The sequence below is a fragment of the Nuphar pumila genome, chromosome 15 (assembly GCF_984573655.1).
Source record: "Nuphar pumila chromosome 15, dmNupPumi1.hap1.1, whole genome shotgun sequence".
NCBI lineage: Eukaryota > Viridiplantae > Streptophyta > Magnoliopsida > Nymphaeales > Nymphaeaceae > Nuphar > Nuphar pumila.
Window position 1 is genome coordinate 26,854,555 of NC_143263.1, and position 13,712 is coordinate 26,868,266.

Below are 13,712 nucleotides of genomic sequence, written 5' to 3' on the forward strand. Positions count from 1 at the left end.
TATTACTTTCCGGTTTTGTTCATCCCAGAAATGATAACCAAAGTAATTTGAACCATATCTAATAAAATAACATTTTAGGGCCTTAGCATCTAGCTTATCCCTTTTCTTATAGTCAATGTGTACATAGGAAATACAACCGAAAATTCTTAAATAAGAGAGATTTACCTTCTTTTCCGTCCATTCTTCTTCTGACAGCTTTAGATCGAGTGGGACTGACGAACCTCGGTTGATAAGATAAGTTGCGGTATTAGTTGCATCAGCCCAAAATGCCTTTGGCAAACTCGCATGCAGTCTCATGCTCCTTGCATGCTCATTGAGATTTTGGTTCATCCTCTCAGCAACTCTATTTTGTTGTGGTCGATTTGGAACAGTCTGAGTCATTTTAATTCTGTTTTCTGCACAAAATGCTTTGAACTCTACACTGTCATACTCGCCCCCATTGTCAGACCGTAAGCCCTTGACTTTCAACTCAGTTTCATTCTCCACCTCTATTTTCCACTTCTTAAAAGTGACAAACACATCAGATTTATTTTTCAAAAAATAAACCCACACCTTCCTGGTGAAGTCATCAATGAAGGTCACATAGTATTGTGAACCTCCAAGAAAACATACAGGGGCTGGCCCCCAAACATCAGTGTGCACCAACTCCAGTTTCTCTACCTTCGGTTCTCTTCCAATCTTAGAGAAACTGACTCATTTCTGTTTGCCTAGTACGCAATCCTCATAGAAACCAGCATGTACAGACTTCAGATCTGGCAGTAACCCCTTTGATGCTAACACTTTCATCCATTTCTCGCTCATGTGGCCAAGTCTACAGTGTCATAGCTTAGCATCTGCTCTCGAACTCAAGGATGCAATAATGTCTTTATTGGTATCAGTCATGTAAAGGGTCCCCAATTTTCTTCCCTGTGCAACAACTAGGATCCCTTTCACAATTTTCCAAGAGTCATTACAAAATACCATTCTATATCCGGCACTATCCAACTGACCTATTGATATCATATTTCTCTTTAAACTGGGTATATAACGAATATTATGCAATGTCCATTTGGACCCACAAGAAGTCCTAATATGCACATCACCCCTCCCCATAATATCTAACTACTCATCATCAGCTAAATAAACCTTACCGAGCTTTTCGGCCATGAAGTTATGTATAAACTCTTTGCACGGAGTGGAGTGAAATGAGGTGCTTGAGTCTAGAATCCATGACTCGATCAGACTGTACACGCTCAAGATCAGAGTGTCCTCAAATGTCGTTTCTTCAACCACCGCATTTATGGACTGATCAGTCTCCTGGTTCTGGTTTCGTTTCTTTCTTGGGGATTTGCAATCTCGTTTTAGGTGACCCTTCTTATCACAGTTTCAACACACAAGGTCACCACGAGGTCTCAACTTACTCCTTCCCTTTGACCTTGACTTACCACGGTTTGAACTCTGGCCCTGTTGGAAGTTCCTCCATTTGCCTTCGAAACTCAAGGCAGCGCCTGAGAATTCTCGTGATTCCTTTCTCCGAATATCCTCACTGAGAATCATATCTAGGATTTCTAAGAGTTTTAACTTCTTCTGGCCAGACGAACTGCTCACCGTAGCTACCGTCGCACCCCAACTCTCGGGTAAAGAGGAGAGTAGAATGAGGGCTTTTACCTCATTATCGAAATCGATGCTCGTGATGGTGTTGAACTCATTGATATGGTTTGTCACAGAGGCACCCTCAACTATTTTTAGATTGAACAGTTGTCGTATCAGATACACTTTGTTAGAGGCGGATGGCTTCTCGTACATGTTTGACAATGCCTCCATCAAATCTGTCATCGTCTTCTTATTTGGAATGTTAAATGCAACATTGCGAGACAGGGTGAGACGAATCACACCTAAGGCTTGCTGATCCAACAATAGCCATTGTTCTTCCCCCATCATCTCTGGTTTCTTTTTCGATAGAGGCTGATATAGTTTTTTTGGATACAACAGATCCTCGATCTGCATTTTTCAGAAACTGAAATCGTTGTTGTCGAACTGATTGATCTTTATATTTCCCTCTTTCATTCTTGCTTTGACGAACCTTGCTCTGATACCAGTTGTTAGGAAAACCGCGAGCAAGAAACAACCAAAAGCAAACAAAGAACAAGAATGATCAAACAAAACACAGGAAGAACACACAGATTTACGTGAAAAAAACTCTCCTCAAATCTGAGATAAAGTAAAAAACCACGGCCGCCCAGAGAGAAATCTTATTGCTTTTTTTCGACTGTTATAAGAGGGAGAAAGAAAAGAGAGAATATATACAAGGCAAGGGCGACAACCCTAACCCTAACCAAATCGGGTCTGATCCATAAGAAACTAGGTCTCAAACATAAGTTCAAAAAAAAATTCTTCTGGGGGGGGGGCGCTGCCCCCTATAACCCCCCCTGGACCATCGCTCGCTGACCGCGCAGCGGGACCTGCACCGGGGGAGCCCCCAGACCCTCCTTCCTGTAAGGGCAAAAACTATGAATCAGGCTTCACAACTGATCAGTAACTCCTGCCTACTAACCCCATTATGCGACCCACTAATGGTGTTAGGTTGGACCCAAACCCATTATGTCCAACATGGTCTTGACTTTAGTGTTTTTAAGCATCTCGGAAGGTCTATGTAATTCAATAAGACCTCTCACTGTATCTTTGCCGTATGCTTCATGGCATAAAACTAATGAAATAAACAAGACAATAGCCATGCTCATGTTTGAAGATGTTATGTTAAACATCAGTATATAACAGGATTTCAATTTATAAGCCACAGGACATCCAATTTATATGCTTAATATTTGCAACTGTAGTCCAAAACCATTTATAAAAAGAAGCCAAATTGGTATGTGTAACTTTCTGTTTGACTGTAAGTGGAAATGTTAACGGCTCAACAAAAATGACCAAAATCTAACAGGTTTCTAAAATTCAGATGAACTTGTATTGTTTGGAAAACCAACCTAGCGTACCCGTGATTAAGAGCAATAATGTTGTAAAAATCAGGTCTGGTTCATTTTGAGTGATCCAATAAAATCTTGGGTTATTTGTAAAAACCATACTTCATTTTCTTTTCTATTTCAATTTCGTACACAAGAAATCCAACTCTTTTTTTTGTTCTTTCTTAAACAAAACGCTTTTACTTTTACCTTTTTTTATGATAGGCTTGTTCTGGATTGTCACAAATATTGCTGACACCCACCAGGATCCGCTCATCTGGTTGGAGAAGCTTGTGAACGTACGTCACTAAAGGCCTAGCTAGGAGATCGAGATTTCGATACCCATGGGTGTATAGCTTGTTATGTGGTAGGGCCCTGCTTAATTCCAACTTGCTGATCTAAAAATAAATAAATAAATGTTACCAGTATTTTGAAAATACTTACATGTTCAAAGGCCAATATAACACAGAAAAATGTGATGTTTATAGAATTTTAATTTTTTTTTAGAAAGTCAAGCTGGGGTTAGGCAGACCTCCTACAGTTATTATTCAACGTACGACTTGGGGTTTGAACCTGCAACGTCCCACCACAATGAGACATGCACTGACAGCTCCTTGTTTTATCGTGATATTGACATGATAAAAACAACTTTTTGTGCTATTTTTTATTATTTACATTTTTTGTGCTTTTATGTATCTTTTTTTATATTTTGTATTTTAATATAAAACCGATATTTTATCAAGATTTTCACAAGAAAACCCAAAAAATGTAAACTTTCATAAGGACTTTGCTTGCCAAGATTTTTTCAAAAATGAGGTGTGAAATTGGCTAAGGAATAACTTCTATGAGTTTATAACCCAAGACCTATGGTGTGACCTTATTCATGATTGCACCCACCCAGGATGCACGAGTGGTAGCAGGTCTGGGGAGAAGATGCTGACCATTTGTTTCAGGTTTGACTTCCTTCGGGTGTGCAGGTGTGCTCCCTAAGGACGTGGGTGTTGATCATGACCCCACTGGAAGAATACCTGCTACAAAGAAACTATAGTTCATGATTAATCATTTTAAAAAATAACTCATTTTACCCTCATCAACCATTTATCTCAAAAGTAATTTACAAAAAAGAATATGTAACTTACTATAAGGCCAGTCTAGACTCCTAGCTAGCCCTGGACAACGGGCAGGCTGGGTTGGCCCAGCTCTCATAGTGGATGTGCTTTGACTGAGCTTTTGACGGGTCAGGCATGGTTAAGCCTGGCCCATTGACCAACCAGGCCGGGCCTACCCAGTTTGGGTCAGTCCTAGTTCTAATACAAAACCCATGGCCTGCCCATTTGATCCATGGGCCTAATTCGGGTCAGGCCAGGCTGGGTTATAAGTCATATAAGTGATCATATTATATTCACAATATCTCTCATTTATTTCTTTGAATATATAGGTTTTTCTAATAAAAAATGAAAATACAAAAAAAAAGTTAAATGGGATCCAAGATGGATCCATTTTTTAATCACATACTTGACCTAATATATATATATATATAGGGCCACGGGCTGGCCTGACCCGATCCGAGATTTTGTATAAGATTAATTTAACAAAAAAATATATCACATTTTATACATCAGACGGCTATTTGATTTGCATTAACACAAACTAGTTAGTTAAACAAAAATAAACCATGCGTCTCTCTCTCTCTCATTTATACTTCTCTTTATGACTTTATGTTTTTTTCTCTCATTCTCGCTCTCATATTTATACTTCTCTCTATTACTTTATGTTTTGTTTAAAATTATTAAAATGGGTCAAGGAGAATAAAGAGGCTAATGTTGAACATGATTCAAATCTTTTCTGGTATATGTCCAGTAACTGGACCTGATATTAAAGTATGTACGCAAATGCCCAACTAAACCAAAACTAATCCAACTAGGGATGTAATCAGTTTGGATTTGGATCGGATGTGGCTAATACCAGATTCGACTAATCGAGAGTGAAAAGCTAATATCATATCCAATTTCTTACATGTCATTGGATTCGGATATCCATCAAATCCTGATCTTTATTAGGTTTTATAGCAAAAAATCAAAACCATATCTGCATCCGTATAATCGGATATTGTTTTAGCTTACCAAATCATACTAAATTGAGATAGATTTAATCCGGTAGAATCTGATCCATTGACATCCTTAAATCTGACCCACTTACATCTGCCCTTAATTCCAGACTTCTTGTGAGCCCCAAACTTGACTGGAAGTACTGATGTCAGTGGTTCAGATGTGGGTTAGATATCAGTTGATCTGAATTTGTCTGGTCGGATTCAGTAAGGCATACGACATCTTTTACATAATTAGAATCAGAGGTGATTTTAGAGTTTACATCTGTATCCAAATATGAGTCCAAGTCCAATCCCGAATGTGAATCACATCTAAATAATTGGGTAATATTTGGTCATGGCCATAGTGACAAACGTTTTTATCGGCAATTTCTCGTTTTACAAAAAAACTCGCAAGAAACTGAAAATTTTTCATAAATCTCGCATTTTTTTAGGCAAAATCTCGGCAATAAAAAAATAAATTAAAAATATATAATTTATTTTTTTATGAGAAACAGGAAAACCACTCATGAGATCAGAGACCGGGCGCCGCTGGCTAAGCCTGTCGCACTTACCGTCGCTGACCCGATGTTGTAAACCCGTGGTGAACCCTTAGTAATTCGGTTAATGTCTACGTTCGAACCGAATTCGACCCGGTTACATCTGGTGGGCCCGCCCACTGGTTAAAAGCACTGCCAGAACCATTATAAAGCTAGCGTTTGGGAGGGTCGCGTTTTTCACGATCAGGCAGGATCTGGAGAAGGCTGCTCGCGATTCTTCATCATCATCCTTTGCTGTTTCTCCACCGCCATGGTGAATTTCATGCTGGAGATTAAAGGGGATCTTGGAAACCTCACCAATCTTCAACCACAAGGGGGATGCGACGATCCCAATTTCCCTTTCTATTTCAAAGTTCTGCTCTCTCTCTCTCTCTCTCTCTCTCTCTCTCTCTCTCTCTCTCTCTCTCTCTCTCTCTCTCTCTCTCTCTCTCTCTCTCTTCTGGTGTTCGATTCTTATGTTATATCGATAAACTTGTGCAGTTTTTTAACGAATTATTCTTTTGTTGGTGTTTGAATCCTTAGCTGAAATGCGGCAATTGTGGGGAGTTGAGCCAGAAGGAGACGTGTGTGACGCTATCCGAAGTAGTTCAACTGCCCAAAGGAAAAGGCACGACCAATCTCTCTCAAAGGGTATCCTTCTCTCCTTTTTCGTTCTCCCCTTCTAAGATTTGCCTTTTGTTTGAAACTCGTCGATGGGTTGTTGATGTCGTTGCAGAAAAAAAAATGTGGTTGGTATTGAGTGACAATTAATTGTTGAAATTAAATGCTCAATTTTCGCCAATCTTGTATACCAATCTGCCTCTCTTTCTCTTTATGCGCTTATGTGTGATGTCAAGGACATAGAATGAATACGACCCCACCTTATGCAAAAGAATATAAATCTGTTATATCTGATAGAACTGATAGATGACGCTTTGGTCAGTTGTCTAAGATTGTCTGCATTTTAGTTGTCCAAGGCAATGAAGTTTGAGATTGAGAGTGTTTCCATTCATCCTGTCCTCAATGTTTTGATTATTCGGAGGAATTGATTGAATAAGGTGATGTTTTGCAAGCAGAATATGCTGATGGTGTTACTGTTGAAGCCTGTATCAAATAGAACACTGAAGTGTAGTGTCATACTCCTTTTAGTTCGAGTGAAGTTGCTGAATAATTTATACCGGTTTTTTCTTGGATCACATTGCTGTTGTCATTTAATCTGCCAACTGCAACCTGATCGAACCTCACCCATGGCATTTATGTCATTGATGGGTTTACTCTTTTGGACCTTGTAAGTATCCGTCCTTATACTGTCTGTTTCATCCATGAAACTTGTTGCTCATGAAATTTTTATTGGGCAAATGTCTCTGTAATCTGTAGCTCTGTTTGCCTATCCTCCTCCCATCGTCCTTATGAATAGTGAAATGTAATAAGAGGCTTATTGTTATCAAATCGAGCACTGAAGCAAAATAATATATCTACATCATTGTTAGCAACAATTGTTATCGATTTTCACAATTGTTTACCAAAACTTGTATGCACTTTCTTTTATTGTTAATCTTTTGGTTTGATTAGGCCCTGATTGGGCTTAGAAAATATTAACCTGAGGAATGTTGCTTGATTTTCACTAAGGTGTCAGATTGTTTATATGTAATGGGATGGTGTGACTGCAGGTTCATAACAGAAACAAATAACTGCTTAGCAATGAAAGATGGGCAAGCATTACAAATTTTATTTAAATCTGGAAAGTTTTGTTGGCCAATTTATTTACAAGAGAAAAACTATCAAATATTTGACAAAATCTTAAGCATATTTGAAACTATGACATATTTGACAAAATCGTATGCATATTTGAGTTTATGGATGAAGGAAAAGAAAACTGTCCTATGAATGATATTTCAATTAAACTAAAGTTACTTCACAGTTCATTCATATTTCACATCATTGCTGGTCATAAATCATTCAACTTGCATTAGGCACTTGCACTCAATTTGCTTGCTACAATGAAAGAAAGAAAAAAGGTATTAATCTTGTTTGATTTGAAAGTGACCTGTCATGTTTAATGAAAATATTCTGCCAATTTATTCTCAGTGTAAATTCTGTGGACGGGATGGAAGTGTCTTGATGATCCCAGGAAGAGGCCGCTCAATGACCAATGAAGACAGTGAATCTGGAAATTTTGTTCCAGTTATGATGTTTGACTGCAGAGGCTTTGAGCCGACAGGTTTTTCTTTCAGAGATGGCTGGATGGCTGAATCTGTGAGTTATACTTCTCTGAAATGCTTTTTTTTGTATTTCCTAGTAATGCTGTAATCTATGTCACATGGGTGCGGGGGTGCGGCACTTTCAAAAAACTTGGGTGCAGGGGTTCGCAAATATATATATATATATATATATATATATATATATATATATATATATATATATATATATAGATATAGATAGATAGATAGATAGATAGATAGATAGATAGATAGATAATTTGTGCAGGGGAGGGGTCGAGCCCCCTCACTATGCCCTCTTTGTGCAGAGGAGGGGTCGAGACCCCTCCCTGCTCCTCCTTGTTGGCAGGGGAGGGGCCGATCCCCTCCCTGCGCTCTCTGTGTGCAGGAGCCCCTCTCCCTATCCTCCCTCTTTGTGCAAGGGAGGGGCCGAGCCCCCTCCCTGCACCCTCTTTGTGCAAGGGAGGGGTCGAAGAGGAGAGCAGAGGGAATCGGAGAGGAGAGAGCATACCTGAGGAGGAGAGGTCCAGCGGAGCGGTGGCGTCGAGGTTCCGCGGAGCGGTCGACGGCGGCGTCAGGGTCTGGCGGAGGTTGATCGGCGTCGGCTTCAAGAGGAGAGTAAGGGAGGAGAGGAAGGGAGGATTAGGGGGGAAAATTGCCCTAATCCTCCCCTCCGCAGCATATTTTATCGGGCAGAAAAAAAATTAAATATAAAAATTGGACACAAATGACCCTGCGTTGGGGTTCGACGGAGGTCGATCGGCGTCGGCTTCAAGAGGATAGGAAGGGAGGATTAGGGCAAAAAAAAATTGCCCTAATCCTCCCCTCCGCAGCATATTTTATCGGGCAGGAAAAAAAATTAAATATAAAAATTGGACATAAATGACCCTGGGTGCGGTCAACGCACCCATGGTCGGGTTGACCGCGCCGGGTGCTGCACGCGCACCCACATCGCGTCGACGTGGGTGCGGCACCCGGTTTGCCGAGTCCCTGTGACATAGGCTGTAATTGATATTTCTTATGCTTATAGTTGTTAATTTTCTCCTGTAAATGGTAGGTAGACGGTATCTGTTGTGGTTTGCTAATAATCCCCCATTTTGGGCTTTGGAATTCTGCACTAATGGTAGAGCAGGGAATCTTTACTTCTTCTGCACCCTAGACAATTGGTCAATTTTTTCATCTTGTTTTTTTTTCTTGTCTTATATTCCTAGTGTGCATTTGTTTCTTGATTGGTTAGTTTATGTGAATCACTTTTTACAAAAACTCTCTTATCTAAACATATTCTTTTCTTAATTATTTCTGTTTTTTTCCTACATCCTTTAAAGTTTCTAAGTGCCAACATTTTCCCGAGATTTGCCTGCAAGACGGATATTCATGACTATGATGTGGATGAAATGGCTTTCTCAATTATAATGTCTGAACAATCTGCAGCCTTTATCTTCCGTAAACAAATGTATGCAGATCTGCAATACATAAGCTTTGGTTCTTTCCATTTGAAATGTTTTCAACTATTTTCCATATAAATCCAGTCATTCTTGCAACTGAAAAAAATTCAGTCTCTGATTTTTAAGGGCCGGTATTACATTGTATTTTTGTGGTTAGCGTCTAGCATGACAAAATCTTCAGGTATCAAATAGTCTAATTAACAGGTATTAGTCTCTGAAAATATTGATTCAGCACTGGTAATTTTTTTCTTCAAAGCTTAATTTTCATTGATGTGCATAAAATGTATTCACAATGGGGATTGAATCTAAGTGAATGAAATTGCTACAAGTTATAGATTTTGTAGGTGAACTGGCGTTAAGAACGGCATATCTTGAGATGAATTTAGCCTGACTGCTTCATACTATTGAAATGTGAAGACAATTTCCTGTACAATTTTTCCACAGGCACGTTATAACAAGCAGCGTGAATCTAACTGATGCCAGTGAAGCAATTTATCTCTTAAAATAAGTTCAGAGTTCCTAATTATCCAATTCTTGTTGCAACTGCAGTTTGGCACCTAAACCTGTTTCTAGATGCCAAATTGTGTCTTCACGTAATCTTAAAATTTAGGCTCTACCTTTCTTGTTCTTGTTTTCCTTCTTTTGCCATTGATTGTCACCACTGATTTTATGCAATATATAGTTCTTACATGGACTCTGTACCGAGTTTTCTTCATATAATTATACTCAAAATGTAAATGTTTAAATTTCAGTAAGAGCTTTATTCCAGCACAATGTAATTAGCTTAGTGGCTGTAGTAGGCAAACCGTGCTGATTCTGAGTGATGCACGCATCTTGAAATCTCTGTGGTCCTGACCTATTCAATTGTCCCGTGTGGGTTCTTCTTTGTGAATTTGGACCCGCGCATAAACTTGCAAGACAGATACCCGTCTTAATTAATCTGTGTTGTTTTATTTTTCTAAAGTATGGTGCCTCACTGTTTCTCTTATGTAGAAAATGCAAATTATCAGAAAGCCCTCTTGATCTCTTGCCAACAACAACTAAGCTTAAAAACTCTGTGCATGTAATCTGCCTTGGATCCATTTGAAGAAGCCTTCCATGAACTACAAGACCTTTTTTCAATTTTCACTCTGACACTTTTGCTCTGGCAGAAACTCTAAATCTTGACAACTTGGATAAAGTCGCATGCACCAAATGGGAAGCATGACCTCCAGGAATCTCTAGCAATTGTGCTTCAGAAGCACAAATCTTGGTGATTACTGAAGAGTGGGTACTGCATTTGAATTGCACCAACTATTCTTTGGAAATATGATTTTCCTCTATGACGAGTAATCCCAAAATTAAGAACCGTGCGTCCCTTGTTTTGACGTGTGATTCCCAAGCATAGGAAGTGCACATCCTGCGGCTTATCTTCCATGGATTTCTTTGTATAGGATCATGCTGCCTAAATACTTTCCAACTTGCCTGGTTTGCTTCCCAAAAGCTTCCTACTTGTTTCTCATGCAACTTGAAGATCCTTGCTTCCTACTACAATTGCTTCATCATTCCCAGTTCCTCTTCCCTTTATGTTAACTATATGGCATCCCTCCAATTTCTCTATGAAGATGCATATTTGCATGCACTGTAGGCCCGACAGAAGTTCACAACAATAATGTAGAAAAATGAAAGAAATGCATCCATAATTAACTAATGAATATACAATATATATGACATATTTGGGAACTCATTGACTTAAAGAGATGCCCAGGGATAGTGATCCCAATTATCTTCCTAGATTTCAAAACCTATCAGTTGTGTAGCATGCTGGACTCAATATAGTGATTGGGATATGCTCTTGAGAAGAGCTCCATGGGATTATGAACTAAACTGTGGCTATATCTCACGCAGCATGCTCTTGAAACGAATTTCATGGGATAATGTGCTAAACTATGTAGCTATGTGTCACACAGCCCTTGAGGGATCGAAGCACGGCTGAATGGGTGGTTTATGGTATAGATGTTATGGGGAAGGGAATTTTTCACTTGAATCATATTGAGGCATCAATCGTACATGGTGCTATGCATTATCTGTGGAGTTATCTATGATTGGGGTCCCTCACCTGATGCAATTACATTTGGCTGGTTTTGTCTCTTTGGAGGACCCCTCAATGTAGTCAAACATGAAAGACAGTTTCCATATAGGTAGCTGTTTGTTGTGCCAGAATAGAGGGGACCGCTGAGCACCTCTTTCAGATCTTGTTCATTCTTCCACCAGCTTCTGCAACTGGCATGGTAGTAGGATCAGCACTGGTCCATCCATAAGGACATCAGTCTGAGGCCTTTTGGCATGGCCCACTAGGCCATGAGCTTGAGAAAAAACCCGGTATGCAATTTAGCAGCACTGGCAACTTGACGGTTGGTCAAATTTGTGGCTAGTGCAACTCGGAAGTCTGTACAACAGTTTCTGCAGATAAGCATCACACCCCTGATTATCCAAGGAGAAATGGTGCAACTTGATTCCTTTTTTTTATGGAAGATTGAACCGACATCCGGTTACCAGGAACCAGCATTTGTTGGAAGCATGATGATAAAAACTTTGCAATGGAATCTTGCTTGTTCTTTCCTGGTGCTTTTATTAATAAATACCTTTCCTTTTATCAAAAGAAAAAGAAAAAAATATGTTGATGTTCAAGTTTTCACTTTTCTCTCTGTAGATGAATGTTTGGCTTCCCCTCTAACTTTCTAACGGCTAGTTTCATTGTTCGGCAGCTTTCTGGCACCAACTTTGAGGAGATTGATCTCTCAGATGGTGATTTCGTAGAATATGATGAGAAGGGACAATGCCCCGTTGAGATTTCCAATCTTGAGGAGAGATTTGTCGTCGTCAAGTAGTTTGGAGAACTTTCAGAGAAAAGGGTTGGATGTTGAACTCATAATTGTCTAATGGTGTAATCATCTTATCGACCTAAAGATACATTATGTTGCTCTCTCTCTCTCTCTCTCTCTCTCTCTCTCTCTCTCTCTCTCTCAAAAGAAACATAAGATTTCTTTCCCATAATCATCCCTACCTTAGGGTATGTTTGATGGTGCATCCTGCATCGCATGGGACGCTGCTGCCATCAAACCTTGGATGCGGAGGACACTAGGAATGTGTCCGCGCATCCTATTTTGAGCATGATTTTTGCTCCAACCCCACCCCACCCCCCACGGTTACGGGGATGCAGGGGTGTTCAAAAAATAAACACAGGAGATGGGTTGTACCTCCAACCCACTCTCATTCTCCTGTTTCTCTCCCTCTCTCTCTCTCTCTCACACCCACATACTTGCGCAGGCTGTGCATGGCCACCAGTGACCTGCCATGGTTCTCTCCCCCTCCTCCCACCCCTCCCGTTTTTTTTTCTTTTTTCTCATTCTTCATTCCACTCTCCCTCTCCCCCTTCTTCTTTGTTTTTCTTTTCTTGGTTTCTTTGATTTCCATTATTTAGATTTTTTTCATTGATTAGAGTTTTTTAATTTTCTTTGTAGTTAATTTGATTTTGATTTTTTTATTCTCATTCATGGGAGCTTAATCAAAAAATTTAAATTAACATTTTTGTAGTTAATTTGATTAAGGTTTTTTCTTTAATTTTCATTGATTAGAGCTTTGAATCAATTTTTTTAATTAAGACTTTTTATAGTTAATTTGATTAAAGCTTTTCTTGGATTTGATTCTGAATTTTTTTTTCTTTGGTTAGGGATTGAATTAGGGTTTTTTATTTAATTTTATGATTTTTTTCTTATAATTTGGGGTTTTTGGTTTATTTATGATTTATTTTATTATATTTTAAGGTCTTATGATTTAATAGGGTTTGATAATTTGATTTTTATAGTTAATTTGCTTTTAAGGTTTAATATTTTTATGATAAACTTTCATAATTACATGTGATATGATATTGATTAAATTATTTATATAAAAAAATATTAATTCTTATTTGTTCTCAAATTACTCAAATTATAAACATTTTTTAGTTTTTAAATCCAATGAGATCTATATCAGAGATTAAAACCTATGGTAAACATGTTAAAACACTCATATGATATCGAGCTATATGATCCAAAACAAAGTTATCCAACCCACTATCCATGTGTGCATGCTGTCACTACACAAGCACAGCTTCTTGTGCAGTCGAAACAAACATCAAACTTGGTACTGTTGTTCCAGGACAAGTGTTGTCCATTTTGTTCATTCATTTCATCCAGTCCTGAACAATCCATCAAACAAGCCCTTATGGACGATACCAAAAAGCATTCCCACCTTATTTGATTTTTCAAAATCACCCTTACATTTAAAAATGTGAGGACAAATGCACTTTTCTATCATACATGGTTTTGCCATCCTCGCAAAACGGGAGGGATGATTGTGGAAAATGGTATAAAGGAAAGATGATTCTGGGTTTGCCTTATATGGGATGATTATGGAAAAAACTCTGAACATAAGTATCATGTGACTGGCCGACCATGCCAATT

The 13,712-nt window shown here is 38.9% G+C and overlaps 1 protein-coding gene across 1 annotated transcript; it reads left to right on the forward strand.

Annotated features, from left to right (window-relative positions):
- Positions 1 to 5,745: 5,745 nt before the first annotated feature.
- Positions 5,746 to 12,204, forward strand: LOC149814903 (uncharacterized). The gene is made up of 4 exons (XM_089989713.1): positions 5,746 to 5,937; positions 6,108 to 6,215; positions 7,653 to 7,820; positions 11,976 to 12,204. The coding sequence occupies exons 1-4, from the start codon at positions 5,836 to 5,838 to the stop codon at positions 12,096 to 12,098; spliced, it is 501 nt and encodes a 166-aa protein (XP_089845839.1). The 5' UTR covers positions 5,746 to 5,835; the 3' UTR covers positions 12,099 to 12,204.
- Positions 12,205 to 13,712: the final 1,508 nt, after the last annotated feature.

What these genes read in the sequence shown, in the direction of transcription:
- LOC149814903 (XM_089989713.1), top strand. Translation starts at nt 5,836, where the DNA reads ATGGTGAATTTCATGCTGGAGATTAAAGGGGATCTTGGAAACCTCACC. An exon ending in ATTTCCCTTTCTATTTCAAA is followed by an intron (nt 5,938 to 6,107) that starts GTTCTGCTCTCT and finishes TTGAATCCTTAG; the next exon opens with CTGAAATGCGGCAATTGTGG. An exon ending in CGACCAATCTCTCTCAAAGG is followed by an intron (nt 6,216 to 7,652) that starts GTATCCTTCTCT and finishes ATTTATTCTCAG; the next exon opens with TGTAAATTCTGTGGACGGGA.